The sequence below is a fragment of the Lissotriton vulgaris genome, unplaced genomic scaffold, assembly GCF_964263255.1.
Source record: "Lissotriton vulgaris unplaced genomic scaffold, aLisVul1.2 SCAFFOLD_1500, whole genome shotgun sequence".
NCBI classification, from domain to species: Eukaryota; Metazoa; Chordata; class Amphibia; order Caudata; family Salamandridae; genus Lissotriton; species Lissotriton vulgaris.
The window spans coordinates 501443-522151 of NW_028241052.1; the positions used below are offsets into that span (position 1 = coordinate 501443).

Sequence of the window (20709 nt, forward strand, 5' to 3'; positions counted from 1 at the left end):
TAATTCTCCTTCTCTGGTTGTCCGGGCTCCCATTTCAGAGATAAATGTAGAGTTCCAGGTGCACACTCTAGTGCTCTAAAGCTACAGAAGATTTGTGAGTACCTTACATCCTGATATTAGGTGTTAGACTATCACCCCCACCATTTCTGCTGCCTCATTAATTTTTTTTAGGTTTAATACAGGGTGAGGTGAGCCAGAAGTTTTTGGTAAACTTGTCTAAACTATCAAATGGTGGAAATGTTACTCATTTTAATGTTTCCGAAATTGTTTGTCGAAGGTTTTAAACTGTTTTGAAATATAATCAAATGTTTTCTATGCTTACTTGCGAAGAAAGATTGGGTAGATTTGGGTAGGGTTGATGCCCTTGACACCCTGCTCAAGGGCATCAAGTTACAGTTGAACAAGGACATCATGTGCCACCAGAATGTGGCATTCCTAGAAGCAATCACATACAGAGCACAGTGAAGAAATAGTGCTACATGGAAAATAGTGAATAAATGCGCCAATAAAGTAGTGGGGTATGGCCTCTCCTTGGATGTGTACATAAAACTGATATTTTATCTTTAATTTTGACTCTTTGTCCTGAATTTTTACAGCCCTGTCCAGAATTTGCCACCATGCCAGGTGGTCACCCTACGTGCAGAGCCCAGGCATGCTGCAAAACAAGTATGCAATTGTTTGACCAAAACGCTCTTCTGCTCACTCTTTAGGGATAACTAACATCTCTGATGCGGTTTGGCCACTGAGTGGATGGAAACAGCAGGAAGACGGCCCAGCTCAGAAGCAGACTTTAAAGTGGGAAATTGTGGTCAGCTGTAATGATGCTGTATTTCATGACTGTTTTTCACATCTTAGAACAAATGTAGAGATGTGCATAAGCGAAAGGGGAGTAGGAGTATCATGAATAAAAGGAAGGGTGTACAAAAATGCAATAAAAGAAAGAATGGATGAAGAGGCAAAATAAATTCAAAGAAGTATGAACATGTCTTACTACGGACTGCTGAGAAATGTTGCTCCAGGTTGTTATTGCAGATCCTGAAGTCTTCAAATATTTCATTAATTATCTCTCAAAGCTGCAGGTAAAACCTAAAGCACTGGAGCCAACATGCTGCACACAATATTTAGTAAAAGATGCTGTTTGGTGCTCTGTATCTACAAATATTTTCTTGGAGGGAGAATAAACTGTGGTCAAATTGGGCTCATGTACTACAATAATTTGCTCAGTGTAATGCAGGCTGCAATGGATTTTGGACAAGGTTTTTGTTGGCTACCAGACCAACCCTAGGAGAAGCTCTTTTTCTAGCCTCCTTAAGTATTGAGCCAAACATGGAAAACTAAAATCATTAAACCGTAAATTTAATACAAGAGTTCTAATATGTGTGCTGGCACTTCATCTCTTCATTGTCACCTCCCTTTCTCCAATACAAGAACATTCAACTGGTCAATTCCGTGTTTCTCGTGTGATACCATTCTTTCACAGTCCACTCTTGTGAATCGACTTAGTAAGTGTTCTGTTATAAATAGAAGTCCTTGAGCCAGGTATATAAACAGGATAGGTTTATTTAAGTTAAGTTCCAGATTAAGTTCTTCAAGATAAGATAGATGGAAATGTAAATCCCCCAGGAGCGACCGCCCTGTCGCTCAGCCTGCCTGCAATCAACTGCCACTCCACACACAGGCCAGGAGAGACACAAGTCAATTATAACACATCCCCTTTCCTTAGGGAAACAACAAAACTGAAGCTAAGGAAAGGAACATACACATGAATATATACAATGAATTCTAAAAGAAAACATTGACATTGCATTCTCAAAAATAACAACATTTGAGTTTAGCCCCATCCCCCTCCCGTGGGGAAAACCACAACACAACCGCAAAAAACGGTGAAATCAACATGTAACAGGCCCCACAACATATATGTAACAGGGTAGACACCACCCTGTGGAACAGAATTGGAGCACATAACCAACATGTAACAGGATAGACATCATCCTGTGAACCAATACTGGGACACAAACTGCCCCACAACCTACATGTAACTGGGTACACACCACCCTGTGTAACGCTCCACAACCTATATGTAACAGGGTTCGTAATGCCCTGTGAAACATTATTGGGACACTGAGCTCCCACAGCTGGGCATAGTCCACTGCCAGGTGACATCAACAGTCACCACCGGGCGAACAATCTTATTAACTTGTAACCTTAGACAGTGGGGCTTAGAAGATAGCAGTTATATACGCAGCTCAAGGAGCGCTCCATTTCTAGTAATTATAATAAATATAGCTGTAGTTGGGGTTATTGGGTCCAAAACATAGGCTAGGGAACCACCAGAACAGAGTTCTGGCCACAGTATCACACAAGGGCAACGATGTGTGATCTCTTTTCTGTTAGGTCCACTTATAAACATGTTAACGCTCAGTACATGGCGATACATTAAAAATATGTTTATACGAACAAGTGATGTTCTTAGAAAGCAGAAATGTACAACGTTTACAAGTACTGGGGCTCTGTGCTCCCATTGCGTTATGCTTATTTGTACCGGATATCCCTGATCTCATTGCCCCCAGAGAATATCGCTGCCTCACTACGCCCATAGACACTTGGAGGGTGTGCAGTGCCTTGTATGTGTCCTCCGAGGGACCACACTGACCTGGAAAGATGTTGCAGAATCTGATTCTTGATTATGTCAGCCATGGTGGGTCCGCCTGCTGCAGAAGGGCGGTCCGGGAAGAATCAGTGTGGGCAGCGGCGGGACCCGTGTCATCTCCGTCGGGGAGCCGTGCTGCCCCCTTCAGACATGGTGCCCGCAGTCGCCCCCGCTGCCCGGCTCCGCCAGTCAGACAGTCGCCATCTTGGCTGCAGCATCACCTAGAGACCCCAGGCTGGAGGTGTTGTCATCGGCGCGGAGCCGCCACCAGTCCAACGGCTCTGCACCGATGACAGCACTAGAAGGAGCGGGAGAGGAGGAAGAGGCGGAGTGTACCGGCTAGACAAACAAGCGATCGCGAAAGCAACCCAATGGAAAAGAAAAAAAAAATGCCCGCGAGTGGTGCGCGTGCGAGCGCCACTGCGAGCATATGTCTTCAAACACGGCCACGATAATTGAAGACATATGGCCTTTGGTGCGCGTAACATACACCAATAGACAATGGGAGGAGCTACGCGACCGCCCATGGAGTATTGCATTTTCTGTTTTAAAACTACACGCACGCAAAGGCCAATGAAAATGGACCTAGGAAATAACACGCACGAGCTATGTGGAATTCCTTGGTCCATTTTCAAAACCCCGACAAAAGGACTCCGGCTGCACGACACTGCTGGGCAGTGTACGCTAGGCCCGAGACCTAAAAATACGGGGCACTTAGTTCCCACAACCACCTCAAAGTTGTACTCAACACCCTTGAACCAAAACTGAGGTACGCACTACCACACAAAAACTAAATTGGAGCACTCTGCTCCCACAACCTCCACATAATAGGGAAAAAATAAAATAAATCCCCCTTCAAACCAAACCGAGCACACGCTACCACCAGCAACAAAAAATATCACTGGGGCCCTAACCACCCCACAAGCTCACATAATACCCCAGAAACATAGTAGTATAGCACTATTCACCCCACAACTCTCAGAAAGTAATTAAGAATTATTGTAGTAAGTTGAGTAAAGATAGCATTACATGTACTCTAACATAACAATGAATACAACATAAAAATGAATAAATCAAGAAAAAAACAAACACCGGTGAGCGATGTCTCACCGGAGGTCCTCACCACACTGAGTCCTTTTTTTTTTAGTTGCAAGTCTGTGCTATTCAAAGCGCCGGTGTAGCAAGTTCACTGCCGAAGACTTCATCACCTGGGGCACTTAAGAGACACACCATGCAGCCTGACAAAATAGTATGCTTCCTCACCATTTTGACCCGCAACTGCGCCACCGTCCCAAAGAATGCATGAAATGAAGCTAGTCTGTAACTTCGAAACAAACTGCAGGCCACCGGTGGACTTCAAAGCTTAGGAAACTTTACTGGCAAAAGTTGAACACCACATCGACAAATGCAGAGTAGAGATGCAGCAAGATGGCGGCACGCAACACACGCTGTACCGGGTGCCTCTCCGCAAGCTCCTGCTGGAAAACGTGTAACAGTAGCAATGATGAAGCGTCACAGAAGACTGTCCGACAACCTCAAACATGTAGAAAGTAGCCGGCATCCTAACCATAAAGTTCATCACGGAGCTCTTATACCTCTGAACTGCTCGAAGGCATGTGCATATGAGTGCCTCTATGCCTATTGGTTTGGTTCGTGTGTGCCTGTATATATGTCGCTGGTGCCACTTCCAAAGGACCACTTACTGCTGCCAATTTCAAAATTAACTCCTCTAAAACATTATCATGACAGCAATGTAGTAGAAGACTAAACGCCAGTAATCTTCAACACACGTCGCTGGAGTCAATTCTCAAGTATCAATTACTACTGCTACAGCAAATTAGCAGCTTGCTGTAGAAAGAACAGCTGGACAATATCAATTTCTTCAATGCAGTAGGATCTCCCATCAACTTCAGGAATGTCAGGATTTAAAGAGTCAAACGCCCTGGGCTGCAGGCTGTCAAGATGGCAAATGACACTGGTGGGGTTTGAGCAAGGCGTTTATTTTCTTTAAGATTATTAGTTGCATTAGGCTCCTTTATACACAGTCTCACTTCACAGGTGTGGGTTCTTTTCAGTAGTTCCAGCTTCTTTTCTCTTTGTAGGTTCCTTAATTCTATCCCTTTTCTGCACGCTGTAGGTTCATTTGTATATAGGCTCTTTTCTGTAGGCTCTCCAAACGTCGCCAACATGTTATATAATGTCTTTTACCTTGTGGTTTCCTTGGCTTCTATTTTCAGTACCTATGCATTGTATATATTTTCATGTGTATGTTCCTTTCCTTAGCTTCAGTTTTGTTGTTTCCCTAAGGAAAGGGGATGTGTTAAAATTGACTTGTGTCTCTCTTTTCCCTGGCTGGGATTTCCCTGTTGCTCAGATAGTGTGAGTGGTAGAATGCTTGTGACATCATGGAATGTTTGGTTCCTGGCCTGTGTGTGGAGTGGCAGTTGATGGCAGGCAGGCTGAGCGACAGGGAAATCCCAGCCAGGGAAAAGAGAGACACAAGTCAATTATAACATGTTCTTACAAACAGCCTTCATAATACCAAGGCTACAGCATTCATCAAGTCAATTTATGGACTAGAGAAAGCTTATATAACTTGTGTCAATGTGCTTGTGAAGTGCCTTTGTCACTGGAGCAATTATGCATGGTCCCTACACATTAAAGGTGCAAGGATTATTCAGCAGAAACGTATGTTTTGCTGAGTCCACCTGCTCCATATCGCTATCTGCACTCAGATATTATGATGGCCCACCGTAGCAGGCAGACCTAATCAGAATGATTCCCTGCTGGTAAAAAAAATATATTACACTTCTTTTAAGGGTAGGTATGACTCTGACCTCATCGCCACCATGATTTTCCAACCCAGATTATCACAAATCTGAAGGACAATATCCAGGTTAATTTGGATACAACATTCCTGGCCTGAAGTGAGCAGACCATAGCAACGAGTTCACATATATGCCTCTCAAAAGTGAAGGCAACAAATAAGTCAAAATTAGCCATCAACATCTTTACAGGAACATCCTCCAAGGGTTCAACCACAGACGTTTGTAGTCGCCTAAATATCAAAAGAGGTCCCAGAAAGGCACCTTGGCCTACTTGGCTCAGGGCAAGCTTGAAACTTATCCTAGTGGCACAACTTTCAATGGACACATACCATTTCAGTATTACTTGGAAACAAAATGGCAACAATGTGGCCACAAAGAGATGAACAGGTGAAACCAAACCCAACGTAAACCATCCTCAGGAAGCTCAGGAACCTACGAGTGTCACAAAATAGATGGGTAATGGACTTCTAGGAATACCAGAAGCAGAAACACAGGCAGCATTTTTTATATGACTAAAGAGTGGATGATCTTCAAAACAGTTGAATACTGAATGCAATCCCCTGAAATAACCCTTTAAGTTAAAGCCCTAGCATTTCATCTGCCATGCCATCACTTTCAAGTGAGCCAGAAAAAGTGTCTTACTGGGTTGGTTAACAGAGAGGTGATGGAGGCATAAGTACACGTCATTCCTCCTGGCAGGAAAGTAACAGAAACCAGGAGCTGTGGTGCCAAAAGTTTGATGTTCTGACTTTACTCTCTACTTCTGATATGATATAGTACATAACCCAATGAAGAAAAAGGGATTGGCGTGGCAGCAAACAGACTTGGTGGCCAAGGGACTGAGAAGGCACTGACTGCTTGTGCTTCCTCCCTTACGAGCAAGTTGGCACCATTGGATTTAAACAGAAGGCAAGGAAAACCAACCATGGAAGTACCAATCATGGAAGTACCAACCATAACACAACCTAGTGGAACCCCTCCGGATGAAGAGAAAAAGATTCAACTAAAGATTACCATAAATAGTATTGACTTTGATGAGGAACCGAGCCAATGGGGAAATTTGTGTGCTAATATTAGTCCATTTGGCATATAACAGCGAATTCTGATTAAAGCAAGCAGGAATGCATTATATGGGGCACACATCATAATTTAGCACTATTTGCCAAGCAGACTCAAACCAGGTTTTACCTTCCAAAAACGTTTGGGTAAATAGTGTAGCATATGTAATCTGCACATGTGCAAAAAGCCCATGCATAACTGCTCACAGGCAAACATTGCCCAATTTGCAATCCAGTTTCAGGAGTAAACAGTAATTTGCACCCTAAATGGATTTAGCCCTTTAGTGTCTAGGAGAGCAATGTATTTTATAAGTTTGAAGAGAATGGCTCTTGAGAGACGTTTATGTGAATAAGTCTGTAAACGAAGAAGTAGGATGAAATTCTGTGTACGTTAGAGGTCACATAGGATGGCAGGGACTTCTGAACTTCAAGGTTTTGTTTATGGTAGGATTGACCATTAGGGAAAACACACTAAGGAATACATCTCTAAGATAGGAAGTAGAAATAGAATTTTAGGGAAGGCATAACTAGTAGCGGTTCGGGAAAACTGAGGAGACAGAATAAAGAGAAAGTAAAGACTGCCCAGTTTTAGGAAGATTAAAAGATGAGGACCTTAGAGAAATTAAGTGAACTGTATTGTAAGGTAAAGTCTTGTAGGCAGGTAGAGTTCTTCAAGTCTTCTTTATTAACAGGTAAGAAGAAGGCAATACAGCGACATGAAGCACATCCTCCGCTTTCCCTTCCAGTAACCGACTCCCTTCCACAGCATTCTCACTGACCCACATTCCACGCATTCCACACGAGACATACACACACGCGCATGCATACACATACACGCGCCATACACACGAGACACACACGCGCACAACACATGACACGATACCACACACCCTCCTCCTCAAACAGCTTAAGTACCCACAAACAAAATCATCCTAAACTGAAATCAGAAAACCGGGCAGGCAACTTCCTTACCCTTCCACTACGGCGAAGGCATTCATCATCAATGCCCAAATTAGAAGGAGAAGGTCCAGCATCGCCAGCATCCCCAACATCATTACTAGACTCACAATCGGTGCTACAGCTACCTGCATTGCTAGATGGCGCTAACTCTTTTACAAGACCAAAATCATCACCTAACAAATAACCGCTACAAGACCCGCCATCATAATGTGCACCTACCACACCACTCCTCTCATTACAAAAACTCAATTGGCGAAAATTCCACCTTTTACCGTCTTCTAATTCAACAGCACTACCAAAAACCTTTATTACCCTCAGGGGTTTAGACCACACACTTTCACCTTTCAATACTTTCCTAGGGTTCTTCACCCTAACCATCTGACCGATTCTAACTAAGGGCCAAGCACGTCTATTACCATGATACTGCTGATTACGATCTTGGTACTTCTTAACCTCAGATCTGACTTCTTCATCAATATTCTTAGTGTTGCATTGCATCTTATCGTTTCTTTTCCTCAACCACCAAGGTACCAGCCCAGAGAAAGGTTTTCTACCTCTCAAAATCTCAAAAGGTGTTTTCCCTGTAGCTGAATGGGGAGTAACACGATAAGCAGTCAGCCTCTCTTGCAAAGCCTTCCTCCAAGGCAAACCTGCGCTCAGTGCCAATTCAATCGCTTCCTTAACCACTCTGTTGAAGCGTTCAACTTGGCCGTTTCCTTCTGGGTGATATAATGATGATTTAATGTGTTTGATACCCATCACCAGTAAAAATTCTTCCATCTTCTGTGACACAAATTGGGGACCATTGTCTGAAACTAATATTTCAGGAACACCCTCTCTCGAGAATACGTCCTCTAGAAATTCAATAACCACATCTGTTGACATCCCACTTACCATTCTTACCTCGGGCCATTTGGAATAATAGTCAACTAGTACAATGGCATAACAGTCCATAGACGCCACAGCAGAAAAGGGCCCCATAAAGTCGATAGCGACCTTTTGCCACGGATATTCGGGTAACTCCACCATAGTTAATGGTACCTTCAATGGTTTAACCACCTTATCACTAGTACTACAAAACTTGCAATCCCTTACCAATCGGTCCACCATGGAATCTACACCTGGCCACCAAAACCACTCTTTGACCCTCCTTTTTGAACTGGACATACCACCATGCCCTAAGTGGCTTTTCTCAGCAATATCTTTCCTTAAACCAATGGGAGGAACAATCCTGTCGCCTCTTAGAATAATATCATTGACAATACACAATTCATCTCTAATTTTAGAAAACGCAACACATTCACCACGTAAATTGGATTCCCTTGGCCAACCCTCAACTATAAAACGTTTGACCTCCTTCAAAACTACATCCTTCTCCATCTCATTCATCCAAGACGTTTCAGAAATACCACTCATGGCATCCTGAGTACTTATAAGAAATACATCCTTAGCAGTAAATGCTACTTCACAATCAGTATTGGTTTTGACCTCCTTAGAATCCACATTGGGTAGTCTGGATAAACCATCCGCTACTACGTTATCTCTACCCGGAATGTATTCTATGTCGAAACTAAACATCTGCAGCTTTGAAGCTAAACGAGCTAACCTTGGAGTTAAATTTTTTCCTCCCTCAGGTCTTAAAATGTTCACCAATGGTTTGTGATCAGTGCAAATTTTAAACTTCCTCCCCCACACGTGCATTCGAAATCTTTCAGCTGCCCATGAAGCAGCCAACAATTCTTTCTCTATTACGGAATAATTCCGCTCCGCTTGGGTTAAAGTGCGTGAAGCATATGCTACCACCCATTTTTCAGACTTGACTCGTTGGGAAAACACAGCACCAATTCCATAACCAGATGCATCCACAGATAGCACACATTCAGCCGTTGGTAAAAAGGGTTTCAGACAAGGAGTAGTAACTATCTCCTTCTTCACTTTCTCAAAACATGTCTTTTGTTGCTCACCCCATGTAAATACTACGCCTCTTTTTAATAATGATCTCAAAGGCTCAACCTTTGAAGCATAGTTCTCAATAAAACGTGAATAAAACTCTGTGAGTCCAAGGAATGGCATCAATTGTTCTTTGCTAGTAGGCTCCGGAACAGCTAAAATAGCATCTACATGACTGATTTTAGGTCGAATGCCATCCTTAGATATTACATGTCCTAAGTATTCAACTTCAGATTTCCCAAATACACATTTCTCATTTTTGATAGTTAACCCACTTCTTCTCAATGCATCTAAAACCTCAAATAAACTCTTGTCGTGACATTCTTTGTCTTTCCCATATATCAAAATGTCGTCTTGAAACACCTTGGCATTTTCAATGCCTTGTAAAACTCTGCACATTTCCCTTTGGAACACAGCAGATGCACTAGCGAGACCAAATGGCATCCGTTTATACCTAAACATTCCTTCTGTAGTGATGAAGGCAGTGCAATGTTTAGAATCGTCCTCTAACACAATTTGGTGGTATGCACTGGTTAAGTCTATCTTGGAAAACCAAGATGAGCCACCAACAGAAGACGTAAGTTCCTGCAGATTAGGAAGAGGAAATGTGTCTACCCAAATAGCTTCATTTAAACACCTTAGGTCCACACACAGTCGTAAATCGCCATTAGATTTAAGCGAAATTACGACTGGCGAAACCCAATCTGAGCTTTCAACAGGTTCGACAATACCATCACTACACAGTTTCTTAAGTATCTCACCTAACTTCTCTCTATAACTGATGGGCACATTCCTAAGTTTTTGTCGAATAGGACATGCACCTTCTCTTAATATTATTTTGTGCTTGAACCCAACCATTTTGCCGATCCCATTCGAAAATACATCAGGAAATTTTTCTTGTAGGTTTGAGTAAGCATTATTCTCAACGCACTCATCTTGAATAGAGTACACAGGACACTCACGTCTGGGGTCGATTTTCATGCCCAAATCAAAAATGTGTGGCCACCCCAAAATAGTCGCACCTTTGTTGGCCACATAAATTTTACCCTGGCACGAATTACAGCCAAAGGTTATTATAGCACTTATAAACCCTTCTAAAGGTATTTTATGCCCAGTGTAACTACCAGGACGTACATCAGGACCTAATAATGGTCTGGTAGGCCAAAGGGATTTAAACAAATCCATGCCCATGATGGTGTACCATGCACAAGAATCTACCATGACCTTTACTTCCAAACCATCAATATTGACAAGGCATGATGGTAGTTTTTTTACCTTATTTGTCCCTTTAACTGATTCGTCCTGTATACTACATACATCACCTACAACGTGGAACACATCATCTTGATTATTAGCATGGACACAATTAATGTCATCTTGCTCATCATTTTGTAAATAGTTAACTTTCGCTTTAAAATTTCGACAGACTCTAGTGAAATGTCCCTTTTTTTTACAGTTAGTGCATATTTTGTCGAGAGCCGGACACCACTTATAGTTTGCTAGATGAGTCGAAGACCCACATCTAAAACACGCAAACTTTTTTAGTTCATTAGCTTTCTCATAAGTTTTTTCATTTCCCTTTTTATTAGAATAAGATGAATAACTAGTCATCTTACTATCAGTCTTGGGTTTATAATTATCAACCTTATTCACTGCATTGATTGATGTAGAATCAATATCATTTTTCTCATTTCTAACCTCACGAATGCATTGGTCAGAAATTTCTACACCTCTAGCAACCTCAATAGCATTTTTTAATGAAGTACTTCCAGATGACCATAATTTCTCCTGAATTTTTTTAGATTTGGTCTTCATAAGGATCTGGTCTCGCAAAACCTGATCGTATGTGATAGTTTCAAATTCACACGTGACTGCTAAACCCCTTAAAGCTGAAACAAACTGATCAATTGACTCATCACTTTTTTGAGCTCTTGAATAAAACTTAAACCTTTCCATCACTACGTTAATTTTTCTTCCAAACCTTTCCTGCATTTGTTTGACAGCACATTGATAAGCACCCATATCTCCAGCATTTTCAATTTTCGGTAAATTTTTGAACTCCCTTAAACCTACAGCACCTAACCTATGTTTAAGTAATGATACCTTCCTATCTTGAGAAGATTCCTCTTCAGCTAACACTTCAACATAAGCCTCAAACATATCAATCCATAGATCCCATGCAATAGGAGGTTCACCAGACTCCGCCAAAAAAAATGGTGGTGGAAGAATTGAAGACATTGCAATTATTATGTAAATTAATACAATTTAACACATAGAAAGATGAAATAAATAATTAAAAAAAAATTCCTCTGTAAATGCTTGCGCAAAAAGTTCACCAAAGTCCAAGCTAATATGTAATTTCCTTGAACAAAGAGTTCACCAAAGTTCTAATAGAGTAGAATTAATATAGGTAATTTAAAAATAAAAAAATAAATGTAGGAATAAGTCATATAATGTTACCAATAACGTAGAATCAACTGGTATGGCAAGCGTAGGATTTGCTCATAAACGTAGAAATTTATATCCATTTGAAAAGAATGTATCAACATCTGAACGCGTTGCACTTTGTAGACATCAAAATCGCGTATATTTCATTAATCTGTGCACATACGTAGTGAAGCGTTTCTCTGTTAAAGTGGTTGCCGCGTTGCTAGGGTTCCTCTGTTGATGAGATTACCGCGTTGCCAGGATACATGCAAAATGGCTGCACGCATGCGTAATACGTGATGACACTATCACGTTAAGATGACGATTAGCCACGCGAAGGCATCAGGAACGGAAAGTCAGGAGGTTCACAGTAACACTCCGCACGCGCAGGCTGGTTATTCACGCGGCAAGTTTAAAAGATGCACGATGTGTTGCTGAAGATCGTTGCAAGGTAAACTCCAACTTCTTTCGGCATACCAGATAATTGCACAGTCATAAATATAACTACTCACAGTTGATGGTTGATGAACATTTCTTCAATTAAGATGGAGTTGTAAATAATTGTAGAAACTCCAACAGAAACGAAGAAAAATTTTTTTTTTTTTTTTTTAAGAAAAATCAATGTCGCTGCTGCCGTATCCCGCTCGTCGCCATGTATTGTAAGGTAAAGTCTTGTAGGCAGGTAGAGTTCTTCAAGTCTTCTTTATTAACAGGTAAGAAGAAGGCAATACAGCGACATGAAGCACATCCTCCGCTTTCCCTTCCAGTAACCGACTCCCTTCCACAGCATTCTCACTGACCCACATTCCACGCATTCCACACGAGACATACACACACGCGCATGCATACACATACACGCGCCATACACACGAGACACACACGCGCACAACACATGACACGATACCACAAACTTCATTTGGAGAATAAGATTCCAAACTTGATTATGGGATTGCACTCCTTTCCGGCATTCCCAAAGTCCATCTAGATCCACTCAGAGCAGTACTACAAGTGGTAGCCCACTTTGTGATGGAACACAGTAGTTCGATCACATCTCACCCAGTCTTTGCTCCCTTCAGTAGCTTCCCATAGAAGCGAGAACTCAATAAAAACTGCCTGCATCATTTGCAAAGTTATTCACTCCTCTTTACGCATGTACGTCTCTGAGAAACTGAAAATTTCAGGCGATGAGAGATTCAAGAAACGCTGAATTGCTCTCCTTCAAATCCCCACCTTCAAGCACAAGCAAATCCTTCTCTAGAAGGGCCACAAGAACCTGGAATTCCCTCTCGCTAAGCCTATGCCTTAATATAGGTCATGATACCTTAAACAAGCATTGGAAATGCAATAGGTCTCACATTTGCTTGAGTTAGAGCTATTGGCATTGTAAATGTAAATGACAATGTTTTTACCCAGGTGTTTTAGTGCTGTTGGCTTTTTGAAGATCCCATTTGATAAGTGTAACAGGAGCTGAAGCCATTAGAGCCTACTTTTGTGGCTGTGTACTACTCACCATAATTACGCTCTCCTTAAATTAGACAAGAATGGCAGAAAGTGTGCAGAGCAAAACCAGCAGTGTGCATGATTATTTTTTATTGAATTTAACATTAGAAATTATGTCAGTAAAACCATGGAGCAGAGGGAAGTTTATAGACCATGCACTGCGAGGCGCTGAAAGTGCACTGCAGCTATTGTCGACACATAAAAACAATGTTGTTAATATTTAACAGCAAGCACAATTAATTTTTATTGCATTTAACACTAGAAATTGTGTCAGTAAAACAATGGCACAGAGGAAAGTTTACAGACCATGCAACATTGCCAATGCATGGAAACTGCATTTGAAATGCAATAGGTCTCGCATTTGTTGGAGTTTGACCTATTGGGATTGTAAATGGTAATGTAATGTAATATTATGTATCTTATAGAGCGCACGGCTAACCCCGACGGGAGTGTCCCGGCGCTAAGCGGAGAAGATGGATTAAGTGATTCAGTGCTGTGAGGCCCGTGAGTGTCTAAGGGAGACTGAAGAGCCATGTTTTCAGTAACTTACGAAAGCTGTCCTCTGATGAGGCCTTTCTGATTTGTAGGGGTAAGGAATTCCAGAGGATGGCTGTTTTGACTGAGAATGAGCGTCCGCCTAGTCTGGCCTTGGCAAAACAGGGGGTAACATGAAGTTCTTGGTGATTTGGCCTTAGATATCTTGTGTGGTGTGATTTTTTAATTATTTTCCTTAGGTAGTGGGGGCCGGTGCCATTTATTGCCCTGTAAGCAAGGGCGAGTGCCATTCAATTCTGTTCATTTTCTTACCGGTAACCAATGAAGGCTGCGTAGATGTGGTGAGATGTGATGTCTTAGGGGGATATTTCTCATAAGTCTTGCAGCTGCGTTCTTTATTGTTTGCAGCTTTCTGAATAGATAGGCTGGTAGGCCCAAATATAGACTATTAGCATAGTCTAGTTGGGATGTCACCAGTGCGTGGACAATACTTTTTCTGCACTCCATAGGTAGAAAGGTGGAGGAATTTCCGCAGTGCCTTTAGTTTCCAGAAACAGGTAGAGGAAACATGTCCTACCTGGGTTTTGCACGACAATGTATTGTTGATTTTAAATCCCAGAGTCCTAGCTGATGAGACAGGGCAAGAGGGTGGATTGAGCACTGAAGGCCACCAAAGGTCAGTTTGAGGGGGTGAAGGTTGATTAAAAAACAATACTTCAGTTTTATCTGCGTTAAGCCGTAAGCAGTTGTTAGTCATCCAGGTGGAGATATCTGTCAGACAATGCTGAAATTTGGTAAAAGCTGCCTCTGAATGGTCTTTAAAGGAGAACATCAGCTGTGTGTCATCAGCATATGAGATGACACTGACATCATGGTGCTCGATAAGTGGGGCCAGGGGAACAAGGTAGATATTAAAAAGGGTGGGGCTGAGGGCCAAACTCTGAGGGACTCCACAGATTAAAGGGCGGGTTGATGACAAGTGTGGTTGCAACCTTATTCTTTGGACTTGTCCCTCAAGAAAGGGGTGGAACCAAGCTAACACTGTCCCCGAAATCCCTAGTTGCCTAAGTCTGTCAAGGAGAATCTTATGGGACGCCGTGTCAAACTTTGCTTACAGGTCAAGCAGCACCAGCATTGCACAGCAGCCTTTGTCCAGGGATTCTCGGATAGTTTCAGTAACTTCTAATAACGCTGTCTCAGTGCAGTAACCAGCTCTGAATCCGGACTGCGTATCATGTAAAAGCTTGTTAGCTTCCAAGAAGTTATGTTATTTTACTTATGGGATGTCAAGAAAGTGGATTTTAGGAAAAATATGTTATTTGGGCGGTGTGAGAGTAATTTGGCATGTGTGCATGAGCGTATGTGTAAGGGGAATTAAATGGTATGAAGGAGAGTTGTGGGAAAGAAGGGAAGTGATTGGTGATTTGGTGGGGAAGCAGGTGTTTTATTAGTGAAGGGAACAAGGTAGGAAAAAAATGGAAGAATGAAAAGAGGATTTAGAGGGGTGGTCTGGGCACAGTTGCTATGTTCTAAGCTGGTGTTTTAGCACGGACATTCCGTTGGAGTAACCAGGCGCTCTATAAGTTGTATAATATTAATAATAATGTGCTTCCCAGACACCCCTTTGACGGACACCACAATGGTTCAGCTGCAGCTGACATCTCAAACATGGTAAAGTACAGCTAGTGCCGCACAGCCCCCGTGTGACACTGAAGAGTGAAAGAAAAGAGTCAACAGTGGAATAAGGAAGTACTCCGTAGAGGGCAAGCTGTTTGCTTCAAAAAGTGAATGTGGATGTTTGAAGACCTACTGAATTTGCTTTAACTTATTTTCACAAATGGTGACGGCTGCATGTTTCCATCAAAATGCAACTGTCAGGCTGTGCGCATGTGACATTTGGCTGCTTCTGTGAAGTATTTACACACAGTGGGGCAGTTTGCTTCTATTACAGCAGACTTACTTAGCAGCCCCCTCCCCCCCCGAGCGCCACCGTGAGAGAGGGGGCTGTGAATTAAGACTATCAGCTGGGTTAAAGAACGCACTACACATATCTTGCATTTTTATGTGAAATGAACTGAACACTGATGCTCTGGACTTGGTATCGGACCTGCTTAACTTTGCCTTTTTAGAAGTTTTACTTACCTGGCTTGTGTTCTGGGCATTGCAGGGCTCCCCAACAAAAAGCACCTGCTGGCTCGCAGAGAGGCTGCTCGGAACTAGTATGAGGACGCCATGCTACAGTTTTGGAGCTGGGAGGCGGAGGCAGGAAGCAGAAAACAGAAGAAACGAAATGGACAGAAACTGAGGCATTGTTCACAGCAGGACTGTTGACAAACAGACTCACTCCGTGTGTGCTAAGAGTTCAGCGCGTTCCAACACAGCATTTGTGTCGGGCCTATCTAATAAGGGAAATTCTGCGTTTATGCAGGAGAGTGGTGGCTGGGTGGAAGCAGCGACGGTGGAAAGCAACCAGGTAAATGCTGCGTTTGTGTGGGAGGGCAACATTGCAAACAAGGAGCGACAGGCAAAGAGACGACTGATGCAGGGGCTGTGTGCGCTTGGAGGGTGGGGGAGGGCTTATAACGCAAAGCAGAAGGGGAAGCAAAACGGGCAGAAGGAGCGACGGACCAAAAGCATCAATAAAGATAAAAAAGTTCTTACGAACAGGAGGTAACTAAAGCAAGCGTAAGAACACTGTACTTTATCGGTGCTCCTGAGCCTTGAAAGGAAGTGAGCTATCGGCTGCGGGAATGAGACAGGAGGCAGCAAAGAAAAGCGTAAAAGGAAGTGAGCTATCGGCTGCGGGAACGAGACAGGAGACAGCAAAGAAGAGCAATGCTGGAATGAACCAATTGTAAGCAGGAGGCGGGAATACAGTGGTTTTATTGATTATAGCAAGTCTTGCAGACAGCGCATGCGCGCTGCCAAGGCTCGACCTAAAAACACGCCAAGGCTCTTCAATTGCACTAAATCTGGCCTAACTGCTGCTCTCTTCAATTGCCTACCATCCTCATCCTACACAAACTATCGATGATCTTCATGTGGTACTGTACCATCTGCTTTTCATTGCTGTGGATATGTGTGAAGCACTCTACCTCCCACCTTTAATGTAAATGTATATTTTCTATTTCTTATTGATTTGTTCTAGCTTTATTGTGGAGCCCTCAGGTGCCTTTGGGCCATATCTGCGCTATATAAAATCATAAAAATGAATACATAAAATCAAAAAACGTGTTGAAAGTAGGGTGTGAATTTGGGTAAGATTAAGCTTTCGATTAAAAAGCTCTGCCAGCGATCTCAGTTTAATCATGTAACGAGAACTGTATTCACTTTCAGGGTTGGAGTAACATCACGTTTGAAATAAAGGTTATCATACCGACAGATCACTCTTCCTGTGTGTACCGAAAACGCACAGGATTGTTAGGAGTTTCTATACTAACCTGACCATGTCTGTCATGCAAGAGCCAACCACCACCACGGCAGCAGCTGCAGCAGAGTCAGCCTGAGCCTCCCGGGACATGATGCTTCGCTACACCAGCACCACACTCAATAGAGCAGCAGGAAAGTCACTACAGCTGTGGTCCAAAGTCTCCCCAGGGAGTCACGAGAAGCGGACTCTGCTCTCCGTGTCATCACTGGAGGGCAGGATCCAACGGGCGTCTCCCTCCCCATCACAGGTTAATGCCACTATCACACAAACGGAGTCAACGTGACATTATCTGTCACCCCTCCGCCATCAACTCCTTTCGTTAAAGTATAAGAATGCTGATAAACTTTGGAGCACGTAATAAAACTATTAAGAACATAACTACCGGACTACAAAACATCTGTAGTGCCAACCACAAGATGGCCGCACCCGTCCCCACTGAACGGAGAATGTTCATATTATGTAGGAAGTATTCACTGCCACTGTCTCCGAGAGATACCGGCCCGGTCAAGTTACACATAGCCTCGCCAGTTTTCTCAACTAAAGCGCAAAGAAGCGTTCGGGAAACAGCAGCACGCACTTGGGAAATACTTGGAGAGCATCACTGAGATCCAGCTGACACCGATTACAAAAACATATTTGTCTTTGGCTGTTGCTTTTTCCTGGGTGGTCCGTTACAAAAGCAACGCTGTAGCTACACAGAGAGACCGCTTGCACGTTGCTGCCCCAGCCAACAGAGAAACTGGGACGGAAACGAAGTACGTACACCTTCACGCTTTCCACTAAGGGAAAATAGAGACTGAGCTGCCAGTTGCTGTTTTCACTGCAGCGGCCATATTAAAGTGGCTATACAAGCGTGAGAAATGATATAAATGGGAGAAAAGACAGCGGTAGTTGGACGTAAAACCACAGATCTAGAAATCGTTTTGTTCGTACGACATTGCCTGGTTATCTGCTTGTCTTTTTTTATACATAGAGAAAGTAGCGCGTTGGGGGCTTTTAAATTAGAATGGCACCCTTCCATCCTATATGGTTTCTCAGCCGCGCATTCAATCCTTATTATAGTCTGGGAAAGAAAGACGTCGACTGCATTATTTCTGTGGTGTGTGGCTACCTTCTAAGAAGCCGGCAGTTTAACGTCGGCCTTGTCCTTCCTTTGTTTCTACACCGGTTGATGGTCAGCTCTGGAACAAGCAGCGGCGGGAGTAGATAGAGCACAACAAATGAACAGGTCAGCGGAACGCAACCTTTATCAGGGGATGCTACAGGGCCGTGTGCGGTGGGTGTCGTGGTACGAGTTGTCATCGTGCACGCATGAGGGTTTTCAGTAATGGCCAATTGCCTGTCGCGCCTGAACAACATACTACACCAGTTGCTGTGGCAGAGCCAGCACAGACAGGGTATCCTGCAAGGGAAGCCATTCTCTCCAGTGCAGTTCTGTTTACATATTGCACTCCAGCATAACAGCATCAAATACATTCCAATATAATACACGTTTAATATTACAACCATACCACCTTCTGTATCTTCGTAATGGCACGAAACCTGTCATCACATTTTGACACAATGCGTTCCAGTGTCACACCCCCTTAAGTTTAACGTGGCAGCACCCTTCCATTCCAGTAAAACCATGTCAGGATCGTTTTCGGGGGCTTGTGAAACTCCCGTGCAGTGTTGCAGTCCTTTTGACAGACACTGTTGTGCCTAGCTGCACTGGAGCAGTAGATACTGCTGTGAGCTCATTGCATTACAAAATACTTTTGTTTGTATTGTCAAGACAAGAGTAGGAACGTATGTCGAGAGTAGGAATTTATCAGTCAAGTAGTGTTAAGAAGATCTATTTTTTGTCTAGAATGTATCTGGACTCCCGGACTAGACTGTGCCAGTGTTTGTTTACATGGTGGTGAGCACACAGTGGGTGCTCAGCGACTTCTCTGGTGATATGCAGAGGTTGGGCTGCAGAGTCGTACCTCATAGGAAAGATGATGCCAAAGCTATGTTTCTTTTTGTGCGGCTTCTCAACACTATGTGTCGGAAGTAAGGGACGCAGTTGTTAAAGCGCAGGCTCTCCTGCCTGTTTTACCATACTCACCTGGGCCCATAAATCAACATACACACCTTGAACAGGTAAAACCTACGCTTAATCAATTTTGTTTAACCCCTTCGACGCTAATGACGAGCTCAGCTCGTCATGAAGTACACCTCTCGTACGCTCATGACGAGCTGAGCTCGTCATGAACCGCGGGATTTGCGAATCTTTAGCGCACAGCGGGAAAATGCGACACCGATGGTGTTAACCATTCAGGACCTATACCATTTGACTTACCAATCCTAGTCACCAGTACCTAGAATCCTAAAGGATCAAGGAGTTAGAATAATAGGTAGAACTATAACATTTGCACTTATTGAATAACCACAACTTTCCGCCTGGGCAGAAACTCTTGCAGCAACAGGGCCGGGCTGTGCTCTGCTCAAACTTACGGGCCGGGCATCGCTCCGCCTTTCCCCTTGGCCGGGCTTGGCTCCGCCGAGCCCCCTCCTCACCGAACTTCATTTCCCAGCTGCCCCACCTGCGGCAAGGACGCCGCCTCCATCTTTGCGTGGCGCCAGGAGGCGCTTAAAGGACGGACCGGGGCCGAGTACCCGGTGCAACAACTTTCAGTCTGGGCAGAAACTCTTGCAGAAACAGGGCTGGGCTGTGCTCCGCTCAAACTTACGGGCCGGGCATCGCTCCGCCTTTCCCCTCGGCTGGGCTTGCTCCGCCGAGCCCCCTCCTCACCGGACTTCATTTCCCAGCTGCCCCACTTGCGGCAAGGACGGCGCCTTCATCTTTGCGTGGCGCCAGGAGGCGCTTAAAGGACGGACCGGGGCCGAGTACCCGGTGCAACAACTTTCCGTCTGGGCAGAAACTCTTGCAGTAACAGGGCGGGGCTGTGCTCCGCTCAAACTTACTCAAACCTCGTCCCGCGGGAGCGCGCCGGGAGAAGCCCGGGACAAGCCCGGGACAAGGCCGTCTGTGGCCATCAGGGGCTGCAGGAGGCTGGGCTGGGCCCACTTTCAATCAATCAATCAATCAATCAAGACATTTGTAGAGCGCACTACTTACCCGTAGGGTCTCAAGACGCTTAGGGGGGGGGGGGTGCCGTTACTGCTCGAACAGCCAGGTCTTGAGCTTCTTCCTGAAGGAGAGGTGGTCTTGGGTCAGGCGCAGGTCGATCAGGAGGGAGTTCCAGGTCTTGGCGGCCAGGTAGGAGAAGGACCTTCCTCCTGTTGTCGCTCTATGGATGCGTGGGACGGCGGCGAGGGCGTGGCTGGCTGATCGGAGGTGGCGTTTGGGAGCGTAGAAGTTGATTCGGTTGTTGAGGTAGCTCGGGCCTTGATCGTGTAGGGCTTTGTGTTCGTGGGTGAGGAGAC

General features: G+C 44.0%; 1 protein-coding gene across 1 annotated transcript in view; it reads right to left on the minus strand.

Moving 5' to 3' along the window:
• Nucleotides 1–17512, minus strand: part of LOC147672121 (ribokinase-like) — a 518130-nt gene extending 500618 nt beyond the window's left edge. The window contains exon 1 of the mRNA XM_086948020.1: nucleotides 17309–17512. Coding sequence (XP_086804146.1) covers nucleotides 17309–17388 — 80 coding nt within the window. The 5' untranslated portion in view covers nucleotides 17389–17512. The remainder of the gene's footprint in view (nucleotides 1–17308) is intronic.
• Between the last annotated feature and the right edge of the window lie 3197 nt (nucleotides 17513–20709).